The 17004-nt window shown below is 37.8% G+C and overlaps 1 protein-coding gene across 6 annotated transcripts in view; it reads left to right on the top strand.

Moving 5' to 3' along the window:
• Positions 1-6: 6 nt before the first annotated feature.
• The window catches only part of LOC121860177 (inositol polyphosphate-5-phosphatase A-like), a 65250-nt gene continuing 48252 nt past the window's right edge, over positions 7-17004 (top strand). For 5 of the 6 annotated variants that reach the window (XM_042357235.1, XM_042357237.1, XM_042357236.1 and 2 more), the window contains exons 1-2: positions 11-342; positions 8723-8764. In XM_042357235.1, the coding sequence (XP_042213169.1) occupies positions 277-342; positions 8723-8764 (108 nt within the window). In that variant the 5' untranslated portion in view covers positions 11-276. Of the gene's footprint in view, positions 343-8722; positions 8765-17004 lie in introns of all 6 variants that reach the window. The other variant, XM_042357234.1, reaches the window with a different exon arrangement.

Below are 17004 nucleotides of genomic sequence, written 5' to 3'. Positions count from 1 at the left end.
CTGTGTTGATCTTGGTCGTGTGTGAGGCTCAGTTGGGAGTATCGATGAGTGGCGTCAACCTATGTAGGCGTGGTTTATTGCTCCTGTTGCTCCACCTTGACCTCACCCCATGCAACAGTGCTGGCAAGTGGTGGTGGTGCTTTTCTCATCAGAATGGCGCCTTAATCTAATAAAGAGGAAACCCGTGAAGTGAGGAGGAGGAGTGTGGCACCTCCCGCCCCCCCCCCCTTTAGTCTGTGTGTGGCACTGGTAGTAGCTCCCTGGCACTCACTCACCATGGCTAACTCCTCAAGTACTCGGATGCTACTAGTCACCGCCAACATCGCCTCATGCTTTGAACAGGTGAGATAAAGATACGTCCTAACACCCAGCCCTCCTGTAGGTACACTAACTACCTAAGTGTCTTGTTTAGAGAGGTAGTATAGTCATTAAGAGAGGTTGGTGTGTAGTGGTCATTCAGATGTTAAAATGTTATAATATATTCAGTGTTTCAGAGGTTAGTTATAGTCTTGTTTAGGGAGGTCATTCAGTTGGTAGGTCATTTAGGTTGTTGAGGTCATTCAGTCATTAGTAGATGTTATTGTTATAATGATCTTGTGTTTGTTGATATTTTTTTTTATTTCTTGTATTTAGTTTTGACAGGAAGTTAGTCTTTTTGTTTCTATAATAAGATATTGTTTGAAGGCATAGAATGTATATCTGGTGTGTGGGTAAATTACTGTCATGGCAATTAGCTGACAGGCTGTTTTTGGGTTATTTTGCCAGTCCCTAACCTAACCTAACAAATAAGGTTTTTTTTTTTGTTTATAAATATCGTAATAAGTCAGTTTTTCTTTGCATGCTACGGTTACTCACCAATATGTCAAGGGTTCAAGCCTCGGCCCGGATACACGTGAGAAGGGTTTTAGCTATCCAGTGTGACCCTGACTACCAAACATGACAGGTTTACCGTCCCCACTGTCCTACACTAACACTGGGTAGACCAACCACTCGAACTGGTATTTGGATGATAAGTAGCGAAAATTATTAAAAATAAATAAATACGTAGATGAAAATAAGCAATAGACCAGGAAAATAGCCCAAAACAATTTGTCGGTTATTGCTGTGACTGGTAATTTAGCCACCATTTTTATTTTATTTACTTCCTAAATCATACTTAAGTCAATTGAAAAAAAAAATATGTACAGTGTAAATGATCAGTGATGTAATTTTAGAAGCAAATTATGGTTAAGTTTATTAGTCACAAATCACTAAGTACTTCTAAATCAGAGTTTATATTCCTCTGTGATCCAATCCTAGTAAAATTAGGCTCGACATGACATGAATTTAGTTTTTGTCATTTGCCGTAACCAAAACATAGCTACTGGCGCAAATATAAATTCAACGTCGTTTTTTTCCTGCTCGTCAAATTTCCAATGAAATGTTTTAGTGAAATTTGCAAAGAACAAAAATCCGTTATTTAGGATATGAAGATATAATGTGTTTTGTCGGTGCTGTAGTTCAGTTAGTGAGATGTCTCGTTACATAAGGTTGGTAATTTAGTATGGCTAGTGTAGTTGTTGTTGCCATGTCTAATTTTGTTAAGTTATGGTATGGCTTAAGTGAGTCATTAGAATGTCTTATGTCTTAGAGGTAATTCACTAGTCAAAATGTCTTATTTCTATAGGAGCTTAGTCATTAGAATTCCTTGTTTTTGTTGGCAGTTCAGTTTAGCTCGTCAATTGTTTTGGTGTAAGTTGTTTAGGCATTAGAATGTTTGTATCACCTGAAGAAAAAGGACCCCCCCCCCTGCAGCTTATTTCACCTGAAGGTTCACCACCCTTACTTAACCTAACACCTCCCAGTAACATTAGGGTGGTTAATCTTCAGGTGAAATAAGTGGGAGGGTTGGTTAAGGTTAATATATAGTATTTGCTATACATGGAACTCTATAATGAGTCTTATATAGGGAGATAGAGAAAAAGTCCATACTGTACTTTTAATCTATAACATTTTTGTTGGAAATTTGTAGTTATGAGTTATTTTTACTTTTCTATTTCACTAATACCTGAAATTGGTTTTGATGAGTTTATCTTATGTGCAGTACAGTACTAGATATGCTTCCCATGTATTAAATTTTGTATCGGCTGCCCATAAAGATGAAGCGGTGACCCCTTCCCTAATGATTGGTTTTAGCTTGGAAATTCTTGAAAAGGTGTAAAACCCAAGAGAGGAGAAGAACCATCACAGGGACCATTAAAAGGGTGTTGTCTTATGAGGGGCACCATGGGCAGTCATTATGTTGGTTATATGAGGTTGGACCCCATTTGACTGTCACTCTCCATGACACTTGGCCCATAACATTGGTGGTACTGTACAGCATGTTAAAAATGGTCACTAATCCACTTATTGTCTGCCTTAGTCACTCACCCCCCAATATACTGTACACTACCACAACATTTTTAGGCTTCATGTTCTTTTCATGTTTTATGGTTTCTCAAAGCTGTTGTGTAACATTAAGGAGATAATTTTAAATCTTATTAACTGTGTATTACAGTAAACAAGATTGACTGAGAGTTGGTCATAGTATGAATCATGGCAGGCTGGCCTCAACAAAATGATTTCACAGTCAGTCAATTGTGATATTCATGAATTGAAAAATTATAATTTCACAGAATCTTAACTTTTTTATGGCACAAAGAAGTGTGAAGTAGAGACACTAAAATTGTCTTCAGTGACTTTTTACATCATTAAACACAAGAGTTAAAGTGGTGTGATAATGCTGGTAGGGAATTGTGTGTACAGTAAAGTAGTCGCAGGCTAAGAAAATGTAAGTAGGCTTTTGTTGTTGGCTCTACACTTAGTCAGAATTAAATAACATCAGGCAATTCTAAACAAAGAGAAGGTCTGCAGTGATTGTATGGTACAGTGCTTGTTTTTATTCTCTGTTTCATTAGTTTTAGATTGTCTTAAGATGAAGGAAGTCTCTCCAAAACTCTCTTACAGTAAATAATGATGTTTTACCAAGTGCTGATTTTACTCTTCATTATATACAAGTGATCGTGGGCCCTTCGTGCCCGGTGGCGAGTCCGGTGGTACAGTTTACCGAGGCGTGAAAGTTCGAACGCTTGTGCTTGGCGAGCGCGCAACCGCCGTCCGGCTGACAGCATACAGCGACATCGTTTTCCAGATGGTCGTGGTTGTTATAATCATGGTCCTGGTTGTTATAATCATGGTCGTGGTTGTTATAATCATGGTCGTGGTTGTTATAATCATGGTCATGGTTGTTATAATCATGGTGGTGGTTGTTATAATCATGGTCGTGGTTGTTATAATCATGGTCGTGGTTGTTATAATCATGGTCGTGGTTGTTATAATCATGGTCGTGGTTGTTATGATCATAGTCGTGGTTGTTATAATCATAATCGTGGTTGTTATAATCATGGTGGTGGTTGTTATAATCATGGTCGTGGCTGTTGTAATCATTCTCGTGATTATAATCATGGTCGTGGTTGTTATATTCATGGTCGTGGTTGTTATAATCATGGTCGTGGTTATTTATAATCATGGTTTGTTATAATCATGGTCTGGTTGTTATAATCATGGTCTGGTTATAATCATAGTTATGGTTGTTATAATCAGGTCGTGGTATTTATAATCATGGTCGTGGTTGTTATAATCATGGTCTGGTTGTTACAATCATGGTCTGTTATATCATCGTGCTGTTATAATCATGGTCGTGGTTGTTATAATCATGGTCGTGGTCGTGGTTTTTATAATTATGGTCGTGGTTGTTAAAATCATGGTCGTGGATGTTATACCGGTAGGTGTTATAATCATAGTGTGTGTGTTATAATCGGTCGGGTTGTTATAATCATGGATGGTTGTTATAATCATGGTCGTGTTATTATAATCATGGTCGTGTGTTATAATCATGGTCGTGGTTGTTATAATCATGGTCCTAGTTGTTATAATCATGGTCGTGGGTTGTTATAATCGTATGGTCGTGCTTGTTATAATCATGGTCGTGGTTGTTATAATCATGGTCTGGTTGTTATAATCATGGTCAGGTAGATATAAACCCCACACGTCGTATTTGTTAATCTCATGGTCGTGGTTATGATTTATAATCATGGCGTGGTTATTCATAGTTGGTTGTTATAATCATCGTGGTTGTTATAATCATGGTCTGTGTTGTTATCATATAATCATGGTCGTGGTTGTTATAATCATGGTCGTGGTTGTTATAATCATGGTCGTGGTTGTTATAATCATGGTCGTGGTTGTTATAATCATGGTCGTGGTTGTTATAATCATGGTCGTGGTTGTTATAATCATGGTCGTGGTTGTTATAATCATGGTCCCGGTTGTTATAATCATGGTCGTGGTAGTTATAATCATGGTCGTGGTTGTTATAATCATGGTCGTGATTGTTACAATAAGGGTCGTACCTGAGACTAACACAGGTAGAATAAACCCCACACCTTATCTTTAATCTCAATAAACCCAGATTAACCTCACCTGATCAACAGGATTAGAGACCATTAGCATTGTACCACCAATACCGATACATTTCACACTGGATTAATAACAAAACATTTAATCACATTTCCATTAGCTAATGTTTTACTGATATCTTATCAAGTTGTGAGTCTTACATGTCTATATAATTATGTTGTATTCTTACAAATAATTATAGTTCGCTGTGTATTGTATGGTATGGTATTGTATGGTACAGTAGTACCCCGATTTACGAGGTCAATTGAACCCACAGGGTACCGCGGAAAGTGAAAACCGCGTAAAGTGAACAACAGAACATATGGGATTAATTCCAATAGAGACTGGCCCGACCCCCAAACTCCACTTTTTCCGACACAATACCTATGTTGTAGTAAAAATAACATCTAAATTTTATGATGGTATGCTCACACAATTAATATTTAAGAGAAATACAGTCGCCAGGTTAATGTCCATTCAAATACAGGTAAACCCCGACTTACAACGGGGTTAGGGACCGACATCCAGGTCGTAATTCGAAATGGTCGTAAGTCGGAAATACTTAAATAACACATAGAAAATCGAAAATTTGGGTCTCTTTTTCTTCTCAGCACCACAAAACACTCACTTTAAAGCTTGCCAGCCATTTTAAAGTGAATTACAGATGAAAATTTTGTCTGTGTACTATTTTTGGGACTTAAAAATACTTAATTTGACCACATTTTGGTAAGACTGAGGCAGGTCGTAAGTGCAGGTGGACGTAAGTCGAGTCGGTCGTAAGTCGGGGAGTACCTGTAATGGACTCATATCCCCCCCCCCTCTTCCCAGCTCACTAGCTCCTACCTTTCTGAGAAATGTTGGGTGAAAATACTAGATTTTAACGTTTTGTAATAAATAATACCTGAGACTAAAGTTAGGATAATATAATTGACATTTCTGGATTCCTTGCAGGTCAGGGAATATTTTGAATGTAAACTTCATATATTTTGCTCAAAATAAAATTTGTATGTCTAATGCAAAATCCATGATGTTTATATTCAAAATGATCATCATATTGTAAGAATTCCAGCAATGTAAATTATATTCTGGCCTGGTAATTTGTATGAATTTTATGAGCTAAATAAAAAAAAAAATTTACTTCACCGCGTATATGAGTAGATGCACCGCGGAAAGTGAAAGTCTGGTTCTGGCAAGGTACCGCGTAAATGAGAAATCGCGGAGAGTGAAACCGTGTAAAGCGGAGTAAAACTGTATTGTACTGTATTGTATCCGACTGACAGCATGCAGCGAATGAGGGTGCGGCAAGTCCGTAGATTGCTTGGTTAATTAGGGTGCTTTTTCCATCATAAATAAAATGGTTAGTTAATGGCTTCCTAAAGAAACCATCGACATGGGACCAGGTTTGTTCCACTCTACGAATTTTTTAGCGAATTTTCCACCAAGTTTGATGAAAAACGATTGTGCCGTTTCGGCTGCACAGACAGACAAACAGACAGGCAGACATACATTCGGATAGTGCTATAGTATATTAGATTACTGTGTTTATATACGGCCTCTCCTCGACTTACGATGGGCTTCCATCCCGACGACCAGGTCGTAAGTCGAAAAGGCGAAAATAATACATAGAAATTCTTAAATGGGCGTCTCTTTTCCTTCTCAGCACCACGAAAACTCTCACTTTTACGCTTGCCAGCCATTTTATAGGGAATTACAAACAAACAAATTTTCAGTGCACAGCACGATCACTAACGTCGGGACTCGAAAATATGTAATGTGAAAATATTTTCTACGACCATGGCTGTCATATGTCCGGGTTGTCGTAAGTCGAATATGTAGTAAGTCGAGGAGCGACTGTATATACGATACATTGCAGATTGTGAAGCTGTTGACAGAAGCTGCCACCTGCCACTTGTGTATTTTGGTCATTATTACCTCAACAGTCAGATTGAGCTTGTCTTTTCTTCTGGACAGTTGCCTTTGTACAAAATTGTGAGTGGGATCTTAAAGAATATTAACTTCAGGAGACTAGAATAACTATCATAAGCTTTAAGTGAAAGTACGGAGAGGCATAACACAGTTGAGGAAATCAAATATGAGATTGATGAATACTGTACACTACAAGTTTGTATAAGATGGGTGTTTATACTGTACTTAATTTATATGTGTCTAACTGTATGGTGGAACCTTAAACAGTGGAAAAAAAATTACTGCATGCATTAATTTTTGACTTATACTTGTGCAACACACACACCATAGCTATGCATGTTAGAGTTGTCATGTGTGGTGTATAAGGTCAAAGGTCAAGGTCTCAACTGTGGAAGAAAAACGTCCTAACATGAAATGGTACATGACTTGAATGCAGTACAGTACAAGTAAAGGGTACTGTATGCTGTAATTTCAGTAGCTTTTCCAAATTACTGAACTACATCTCCAAGCACTGTATCTGTCAGACATCACTCGTCAAGGGAACATTATCATCTGTCTGCTTCTCGTGTACAGTGTCTGTCAAAATAAAGATCAGGGTTGGAAACACTTAATTTAGTCACCTATTGGATTTGGAAATTAATTAAAAATGTACAGGTAATCCCACCAAAGACACCAATTATAGATAGAAAGCAGTTTATTATTAGATGCTCCCAGAACTTTCAACTGTTTTATGGTACAAGTTTTATATACAACATTTACAAGTGTACCATACACATATGTGGTAATGCTTCACTCTAATATGACCTTCACAAACAAATACTACTCACAAATAGACCTTTTCATTCTGTATAATATTATTCATGAAACACCAAGATTACTCCAGTGTAAGTGACAAGGCTAAGTTGGTTCGAGGTGTAGTTTATCCTGTCATCACATGGGGATTATATACAGTACTCTTCCTATGGCTTTTTTCAGAGTTTTTATCATTCTGTGTATTTCTTCATCTCTAAATAAACGTTTCTGAATCTGGTAACTAAGCTTAATACTGTACAGTATGTAACAACTAACATCATGAATTATTGTTAAAGATTCACTTCATATAGCGATTCTGTGTCTGTGTGTGTGTGTGTGTGTGTGTGTGTGTGTGTGTGTGTGTGTGTGTGCGTGCGTGCGTGCGTGCGTGCGTGCGTTTTTTTTTTGTTGTTTCCAGGGTTATACAGTATGGTATTTCCTTGTCTTACTACTATTGTACCTATCTTGCACCACTCTCTTCTATAATTCTACCTTACATTGAAACTTCCATATCGAGGAAAGATAACACTGTAGACTGAAAGAATTTGAATCTCTAGATACAGGGGTACAATATCTTGATTGGAATTACCTCAGTAATGGTCCTGGGTTTGTTTATGTGTGGGTTCAGGGCAGGAATAATTAGGATTCACCTCCAGTACTGTACAAGGTCTCCCCTCCTAGTCATAAAGTGGTTATAGTCAGAGAGGTGGTCCCTTCACTATCCTCCTGTTGTAGTTGGTGGAAACAGTCTTGTTCTTATGATGTTTTGAGTCATAGAAAGTTTCATCTTTGTCATTATGGGTGGCAGTTAGCTGGCAGAAAATGGTGCCTGTCTAACTGTCACTCACCAGCTGCTGACAATGAACTTCTCTAACCTTGTATTTTAAGTTCCAAAATTTTGCAACACAAGAGTTATGAAAATGGTGCCAGGAAAGTCCATCTCCCAGCAAAACACATTTAAAATACCTCCAACATCTAAGGCCACAAACAGGGGTCAGAGCCCCTGATTATTTCTAAACCCATTATGGGGTTTTGTAGGCTGCTACTGTACATGTCTTGCTGCCTACCCCAAATATAATTGACAACCCTGTATTTTGGAAATAGACTTCCTCCATGAAAAATGTCCGTGGGCGGGTATATCTGGTATTGGAGCAAGAATAGAGCGTGGCCGAGTGGATGGTTGGGGGTCATCCTCACCACCACCTTTAACTCTGAAATTATTCAGCCTTCACACCGACACTGAGTCACCCAGGTGAATAATTGATGCTGCTCGGTGGTTGTTCAACATTCTTCCTTTTTTTCTTGTTTATTATTCATTGATGTATGTGTGTGTGTGTGTGTTTGTTTGCTTGTCTTCATATTGTTTGTGTTTTGTCTATCTTTACATTGTTTGTGTGTGAGTTTGTTTACATGGTACAGTCTTTGCATGTATTTTAGTTCACAAATGTTTTATGTATTATTTGCATTATGAATTAAGAGACATTCTGCTGGCAAGTTAACAAAAGCTGACTTATTTTTCTCCTTTCAGCCGGATACCATGCTGAAGCCATGGATCACGGAGTTCTTGAAGGTAAGAGTCTGCAGTGCTACATAACTTCCTTTGTGTATGTCTGCCATAAGAAACCATCCACTTATAGTACTCTCCAACAGCCCCGGGAACAACCATCCTACTCCAGCCTACTCAGTGGATGGGGTGAGGGAGGGGCAGAAGGATCATCTGTTTTGACCTTCCCTGAAGCATAAACTTTTCTGGGGTCAAATATTGAGAGATAAAGAGAAGGAAAAGGTTATGAATTGTGACTTCATATCAGGCCTTAGTACTGTACAAGGGTGTTATACAGGTTGAAGCTTCCATATCTGTCAACCATGGGACCAGCTTCAAGCCTGATATAGGAAATTGCCTTTATTTAGAAGGTAGTATTTCTTATGTACTTGTAACATGTTACGGTACACTGTACTGTACAGTGTACCTGTACTGTATATAAACACATGTTTGGGAGCAATGGTGTATTTCAATAAGGTTAGAATAACACTGTAACACACCACCACCCTCAGCTGTGAATTCAAACAAATGAACTGAATGGTGGGAGTGATTGGCACACCACCAAAACTTAAGTGGCCAACTGGTGAAACTATAAGATGCTGCCGTGTGATGGGAGGTTTGCTGGGTAGTTGAACTTTTGTTCATGTTACCATCTGACTGCACCATTCTTTGGGAATTTTAAAACACAATGCTGTTTTGGGGGGAGTTGCCATATATGAGAGCTTCAATGTGTAGTACAGTATTAGTTTTTAATTTTGAACTTGTTCAGTTGATGCTTGAACTGAATCAAATTATTTTTTGAAAAATTTTAATACAGGTATGGCCAATTAAAGAAAAAAAATATTTTAACTCCAGTACATATGGTACCTTAGTTAACCTGTAAACACACCTGTGTTCACTTCATCACTCAATTATTGTAGTTTGTCTCGTTTTTTACCTTCTTAAAGTAAGTAAACAACAAACCCCAGATGTCCAGGCTCTTTAAATCTTGTTTGGGATGTTGAGGGTCCTAAATATTTTTTTATAACCCTTGATTGGGTACAGTACAACGTTGTGTTTGTCTGTGTTTAGGATGAACTATGTACTTCCTACCAAGACACTTAGATACTGTAGACCTGTAATATTGTATACCCTTAAAAAATGGATACACTACTACACTATTTGTGAAGTGGTAACCCCCAGGCAAGAGGGGTTAACATAGTCCATGGTAGAGTAAGACCACACCACGGCAGAGTAAGACCCCCACCAACCTTGACAGCGCTCATGTTCAGTTAGGAATAGAATTATACATGATTGTCTTTTAAACTGATAAACTGCTTCAAGTGCATTAGAATTAGTAAGTGTGCGTTTACTGTTTCATATTGTAAGGTCATTGACCTTACCTTCACTATTGTTATGATTAAGTTGAAGCACTTTGTTTAACTTAAACTTTGAATGGGAAGACTTAAGATATCATCATTAACTTGAGTACTGGAGTGGCAGTTAAAGAGAATGATTGGCAGCAACTTAGAAGTATTCTCTTGTGTTCTTATTCATTCTGGACACCATTAACCACAGCAGGGTCAGGAGGTCTTCATCTCCTCTAAGATTACTGTATAATTTTTAACAATACTGTAGTAATATTTTACGAGCTTTAAATGGCTTAGTTTTCATTTCTAGTACAGGTGACAGTATTGAACAGAGCAGGTCTGTGCTGCTATGTAAATAATTATACCCTGTATACGGTACTGTACTTTATCTGTATTATTACCCTTACCCTCTGCTTCTTGTGCCAGGTGGGTATATAGATATGATGGATGTCCTTTTGTGTCTGTCACGCTGCCATTATGAATACAAAGACCCAAAATGTTGGTACTGTACGTGTAACCGCCATCCGGGCGGTTAAAGGATTAATTAGACTCGTCACGTTAAACTCGAACGTTATAATTCGGTCAAACCTGTTGAATACAATTCATTTTAGTATTTCAGATAAATCATACATAGGCACTCCTACATAAATGTTTAATCCAATATATATTTACATAACAATCATAGCTATTTAATTAGTCTAATCTTAACACTTACAATGAGTGCTTAATTTGCCATATTTCTATATTGTCACATTGATAAATGATGCAATGGACACAGGCTACCTGTGTACACAATAAGAACTAGTTAAACTTACGTGTTGAAAGTCTAGAGAGAAACCAGGTTAGGTGCTGCCTCTGTGATCTGAATAACTACAGAGGAACCAGGTTAGGTGTTGCCTCTGTGGTCTGGATAGCTACAGTGCCGATACCCTGCTGTCGCCTTCCCAACCCTCGCTCGATGGGCGAGAGCTGAGTCAGGTGATTATATACAAACAAGCTCCCTTACTACCACCCAACACCTCACCTCCTCTGGGTCTCTCATCTCCACCATCTCAACACTCTACACACTGTATACGGGCAGGCACACCCAATAAACATGACATGACTTACAGCCTAACATAATGTTTGTTTATGTGTCATCCTACTCATTACTGCTTGCAGTAACAGTACATATAATTTGTTTTAAGCAACCAGGTACAGTACAGTACTTAGATATACTGTACAGTACTGTACAGTACTGTACATCACAACACACTTCAACTAGTTTGATACTGTAATTGACTTATAAATCTTGTCTTTATTATCCGGAGTTATAATTCCTCAAACTTGTATGTACTACAGAGAGAGATATGCTGGCCTTTGGTGACATACACTTGTTAAGCTCTCATTGTGTCATGCTACTGATCACATTAAAGTGTTAATGTCAGTTTGCAGTGAGAATCAGACTGTAGAGAGGGTTGGTGTTCCCTACAATTGGGCTGTTTATTTTACCTGAATTACCAAACATGAAATAATATGGTGATGTAGTTATGTTTTGTTATTTAACATTCTGGTTGTCACTAAATAACTACAGTATTGTATTCAGTGTTGTTACTTAACCCAACTATATTAGTAATACAGTACACACAAGCCTATGGAGTGTTGAGTCAAAGGTCATGGTTTGTTGTCAGTGCTCCTTTTAAGTAACTTATGTACTGAGGAGCTGCAGTTACTCTGAACACGTCACTAAAAGCTCAGGCAGCAATAAAGAGAGGAGTTAAATAAGCTACCACATCCTGATATACTCCAAATGTGAATAGACATTGATAATTAGATTAATAAAGCTGCTGGTCCAGAAATAAATTTAACTGACCCAGATGTTAGTACATTAGCCTGGTGGTCACTTATTAATGGAAGCAATGATATTACACTGCTGTCTTACCCCTTCTATCATCTTCTTACTTGAGAATAGTTGACAACTTAACACCATTGATCAAAATTTTCACAATCTCCTGAAGACACATATGAGAAAAAACTATGTATAATGATACATACAGTATCTAACTTAAACCTGTACACTACAAGATTCACAGTAAATGGATGAATTTAATTTTTATGAATTAAGTCCTTTCTTTTGTCGGGATTAGCCCACTAGGGCACAGGTCAATGACCCACATCAGGGCCTGGAGGCAAAAATATAATAATAATAATAATAATAATAATAATAATAATAATAATAATTAATAAAAAATAATATAATAATAAAGCATAAAAAAATAAAATAAAATAAATGATTAATAGTGAGAAACAATAAACAGTGGTCCCTCAGTTAACGAGCACAATTCGTTCCAGAAGGTTGCTCGTTAACCGAAAAATTTGTTAACCGAAACCATTGTTTCAATGGGTTTTTGGGTAATTGGTTCCAGCTCACCGAAAATTGCATAAAGTCAACAAAAAAGGTAGTAAAGTACACTTACTTTGAGGTGTGTATGCTAATCTAATTGGTTCTGAACCTTGTTCGTTATAGCATTCGTTCGTTATAGGATTAATCCGTTCCAGGCCCCCAAATACAACCACTTAACACTGAAAAATATAATAAAATTGTAAAAATTGTAAAAAAGTGCATAAATATGCATCTAAACCCCTGAAATAAAGAATATCATTAATACTTGTAATAAAAAACAATAAATTATTAAAAAATAATAAAAATTTTAAATAATGTTCGTTGTAGGAGTTTCGTTCGTTATAGCATTCTCAATTTTATAGGTAAAACCGTTCGTTATAGGAATATTCGTAGTAAGATCCGAAGGTATGTATCCTGGATGATAATGATGATGTGAATTTGAAGTGGGAGGTGGAGGAGAAGGGAGAAGAGAAGGATGTGGAGGTGGAGGAGAAGCATTTTACTGCTTCTTGGAAGGTGAGTCACCTTCCATGAAAATGTCAGGAGCCTCTGGACTTACAGATTCTCCAGCAGGAACATCCTCTCTCCTTCTTGAAGTGGAAGGCTGAGGGCTAGCATCTGTTTCCCACTGTCTTTTAATGAAGAAACTGTCAATTTTTGTTTGTGGGGCATCTCTCTTCCTCATCATTAACTGATGTTTGAAGGAGACCACTGTGTCCTCAACATTACACAAGGCAAGTTCTGCTTTTCCACATCTGGGTGCCTTGAAGCCAGTTTCCTGAACTTCTCCCAGTGGTGAACAACATCTTTCAAATCTGAAGTTGACATATGGTCGTCACTTTCCATTTCCTCCTCACCACTGTCAGCCTCTAACATCTCATCCAGTTGCTGCAAGTCTTCAGGAGTAAGTTCCTGCTCATGAGACATCACAAGCTCTTCTACATCATCCTCCTCCACTTCAAGGCCCAATGACTGACCAATGGACACAATTTCCTGGTCCAACTCTATTTCTTCCTCAAATCCCTCAAAATCATGGACTACTGATGGCCACAGTGCTTTCCATGAAGACTTGAGGGTTCTAGTGGAGACTTCTTGCCATGAGTACACAATCAATTTTACAGTCCCCAGGATCTTAAATTGTGTCTTCCAGAACTGTGCCAGTGTTAGTTGAGGATCAGTGGAAGTTGCCTGATGACACCTCCTGAACATTTTCTTCTTGTACAGCTTCTTAAAGTTGCTGATCACATTCTGGTCCATTGGCTGTATGATTGATGTATTGTTGGGAGGCAAAAACAACACTTTGACAAAGTCAAATTGAGACTTCAAAGTGCTGGCAAGTTGAGGGTCATGACCAGGGGCATTAAACATAAGGAGAAGAGCCTTTAAAGGAAGTTCCTTGGTAGTTAGGTAGCTCTTCACAGAAGGGCAAAACACCTCAACAGCCCATTAATTAAAGAGCTGTCTTGTCACCCATGCCTTACGGTTGGACTTCCAATAAACTCCAAGCCGTCTTCTTACCACTTTCTGTTGCTTGAACACCCTGGGGTTCTCAGAGTGGTAGACAAGCATAGGCTTCAGTCGGAAATCCCCTGAAGCATTGGCACCAAGCAATAGAGTGAAACGGTCTTTCATGGGTCTATGCCCAGGTAAAGAGGCTTCATCTCTGGTGATGAATGTCCTTTTGGGCATCTTTTTCCAGAACAGCCCAGTTTCGTCCACATTGAACACTTGCTGTGGAAGATAATTTTCTTCATCCACCAGTTCTTTAAAGTTCACTGAAAATTTTGCTGCTCCTTCCTTATCAGCACTGGCAGCCTCACCATGCCTAACAACACTAGAAATGTCACTTCTTTTAAATTTTTTGAACCAGCCCTTGCTGGCCCTAAACTCTTCAAACTCTGTGCCTGAAGAACCAGGTTGATCTGCCTTTAAATGTTCGTAAATCTCCCTGGCTCTTTCACAAATAAATTCGGTCGAAACTGAATCACCTTTCATTTGTTTTTCCCTAATCCAAATGAGAAGTATCCCCTCTGTTTCTGCTATTAGGGATCTACCTTCAAACACTCTGGTAGATTTGTCTCTCACTTTCACTTCCTTAAATTTGTCTTTCTGTGAAAGAATTGTCGACACAGTTGATGTCTACATGCCATATCCTTTGCTAAGCACATTTGTTCTAATGCCTTCTTCATGTTTCTTAATAATTTCCTGTTTTACCTGGATTGAAATCGCTTTTCTGGATTTCTTGGGACCCATGCTGGATTCAAAAACAATTTCAACACTAAAATTTTAAGTTTAATTGCTGTAAATAAAGAATATTTTCTTTAAATCAACACTGCACTGTGCTAGATATCATAAATATGTAAAATAAATTTCAAAATGACCAATAATTTCACTGTAAAAATGGAAAAAAAATAGTTTATGTTGAAGAGAGTCTGAAGCAAGATGTTACCTCCACTGAAAAGACACGCAGACTGACGCCTGTTTGGTGTGTTGAGTGGCTGTTTGGCGCGCTAAAAACTAGTTTCCCTGTACTTTAATTATGTTAAATAATTGTTAAAATGACTAAAAATTTTAATATAAGACTTAAAATTATTGAATATTACAAACTTCTTGATATTTACCAGGTACTAAAATAGTAAGGAATTTAAGCCCTAGAACCGATTACTGTGTTGGCGGACTAATACGACAGCTAGTGAGCAAGCGAAAACATGTTGAGGGGCGCTCGTAAGGAATTCGTTAATCGAGGGAATGCTCGTTAACCGAAGTTAAGAATCTTATGGAAGGTAATTCGTTAACTGAGGGATCACTGTACAGTATGTATGTTGTGTTGTCAAAGTAAGAGAAATAATTGAGACCCTGCAATTGTGTGTAAATGAGGCAGAAAGTCAGATCATCAACCTGGGACTTGGTCACATATGGCAGCAGGGTCTACCATTAGACAACACATTATGCTTCCAATATCTTCCCAGGCGGTAGTACCTCCCTGTTTGACAGCTGCCTACTACATGCATTTAATTATGCCTTCCCTAAGTCTTCTTTTCCTGTACTATATTGTACTGTACATGGAAAGGAAGAATGAAATAGTCAGAACAAGTTAGATAAGGTGTAATCAAGAAAAGTTGTGGATTCTTTTTCGTTGAATTTTATTCCTTAAAGCTTTTATTTTTTCTTAGTAAAGTCCTATTTATCTATCTCTTCAATATCAAAGTTTTATGGCTGTTTTCTACGCTGGTTCATCTGTATTGTACTGTATTGGGAATATGATACAGTATGTTGTTGACTAAAGTGCTCTACTGTATACATTTGTTCTCTGTTGTTTGTCGTTTTACCTTGACGGAATAACAACTACTCTACTGTACTGTACCAGCACAATAGTCCCCTGGGTGATCTTGAGGTCAGGTCAGGTACACTACCAAAAAGGGACAAGGTAGTTTGACTACCTACTACTACTACTACTACTACTGTACTACCTATACTGTGCTTTTACTATTACATGTACTGGTACTGTTACTACTACAGTACTACTATTAATACTACAACTAATGGTAATAATACAGTACTAGGACGGTAGTAATGTTAATACTGTACTGGCATGTATTGTATACCGTATAGATAATGTAGGTATACAGTTCAGCATGTTCAGTACATACTGTATGTAGACAATGCAGGTATACACTGTACATAGACAATGCAGGTATACACTGTACATAGACAATGCAGGTATACACTGTACATAGACCATGCAGGTATACACTGTACATAAACCATGCAGGTATACAATTACCAATGTAAAGTACCTTGAGTGCATATATACAATATAAAGCTTTTTGAAATACTGTCGCCACAAAAATGACACTCATTGGAATATTTATTGGCTTTATTTATATTACAAACCATTGCATGATGTATGTGGGGTGTACACCACTGGTTTAGTAAGGGTGTATTGAACAAGTACAATATAGGACATTGCTAGCCTTGTTCTTGGTTGTGAGTTCCATTTTTTTTTTTTTTTTACTTATTATTTTTTGAAGGAGAGTCAAATATGGAGTCCATTGTCTTTTTTGTTAAGCTTTTTATTATGGGATTTTCTTTCATTTCTTAAACTTGTTAGAGCCTCAACATAACATTTCTGGCCAGAAGGAAATGTCATCTTGAAAGCTGGGATACCTCATCACAACACTCACAACATGGTGACCCCTTTAGTTTGAAAATATGAACAAACATTGGTTGCCAAAGCATTGTGTTTTGACACACCCTTGTGGCTTCAGGGAAGTGCTGCAAATGCTCACTGATAGAATTTGCTCTTCGTTGCTCTTGACAAAGGTACAACATTTATGAGGTCTGTGGTTTGGTATTAAATCATGTTGAAATTATGGTTAAATAAGTGTCTCAGGATAATTTTTTGATCAATGTTAAGCATTTTATCTCTTACTGGCGGTGAATAGATAAAGGGCAATTTGGAACTTTGTCTGTGTACAGCAGATTAATCTTAACCCAGTACTGTACAGTAACTCCTGGTAGCTTTAATCAGTGGG

Source organism: Homarus americanus, unplaced genomic scaffold (assembly GCF_018991925.1).
Source record: "Homarus americanus isolate GMGI-L3 unplaced genomic scaffold, GMGI_Hamer_2.0 scaffold21914, whole genome shotgun sequence".
NCBI lineage: Eukaryota > Metazoa > Arthropoda > Malacostraca > Decapoda > Nephropidae > Homarus > Homarus americanus.
Note: the sequence above shows the minus strand (reverse complement) of the source record. Positions and strands in the feature narration are given on the sequence as shown.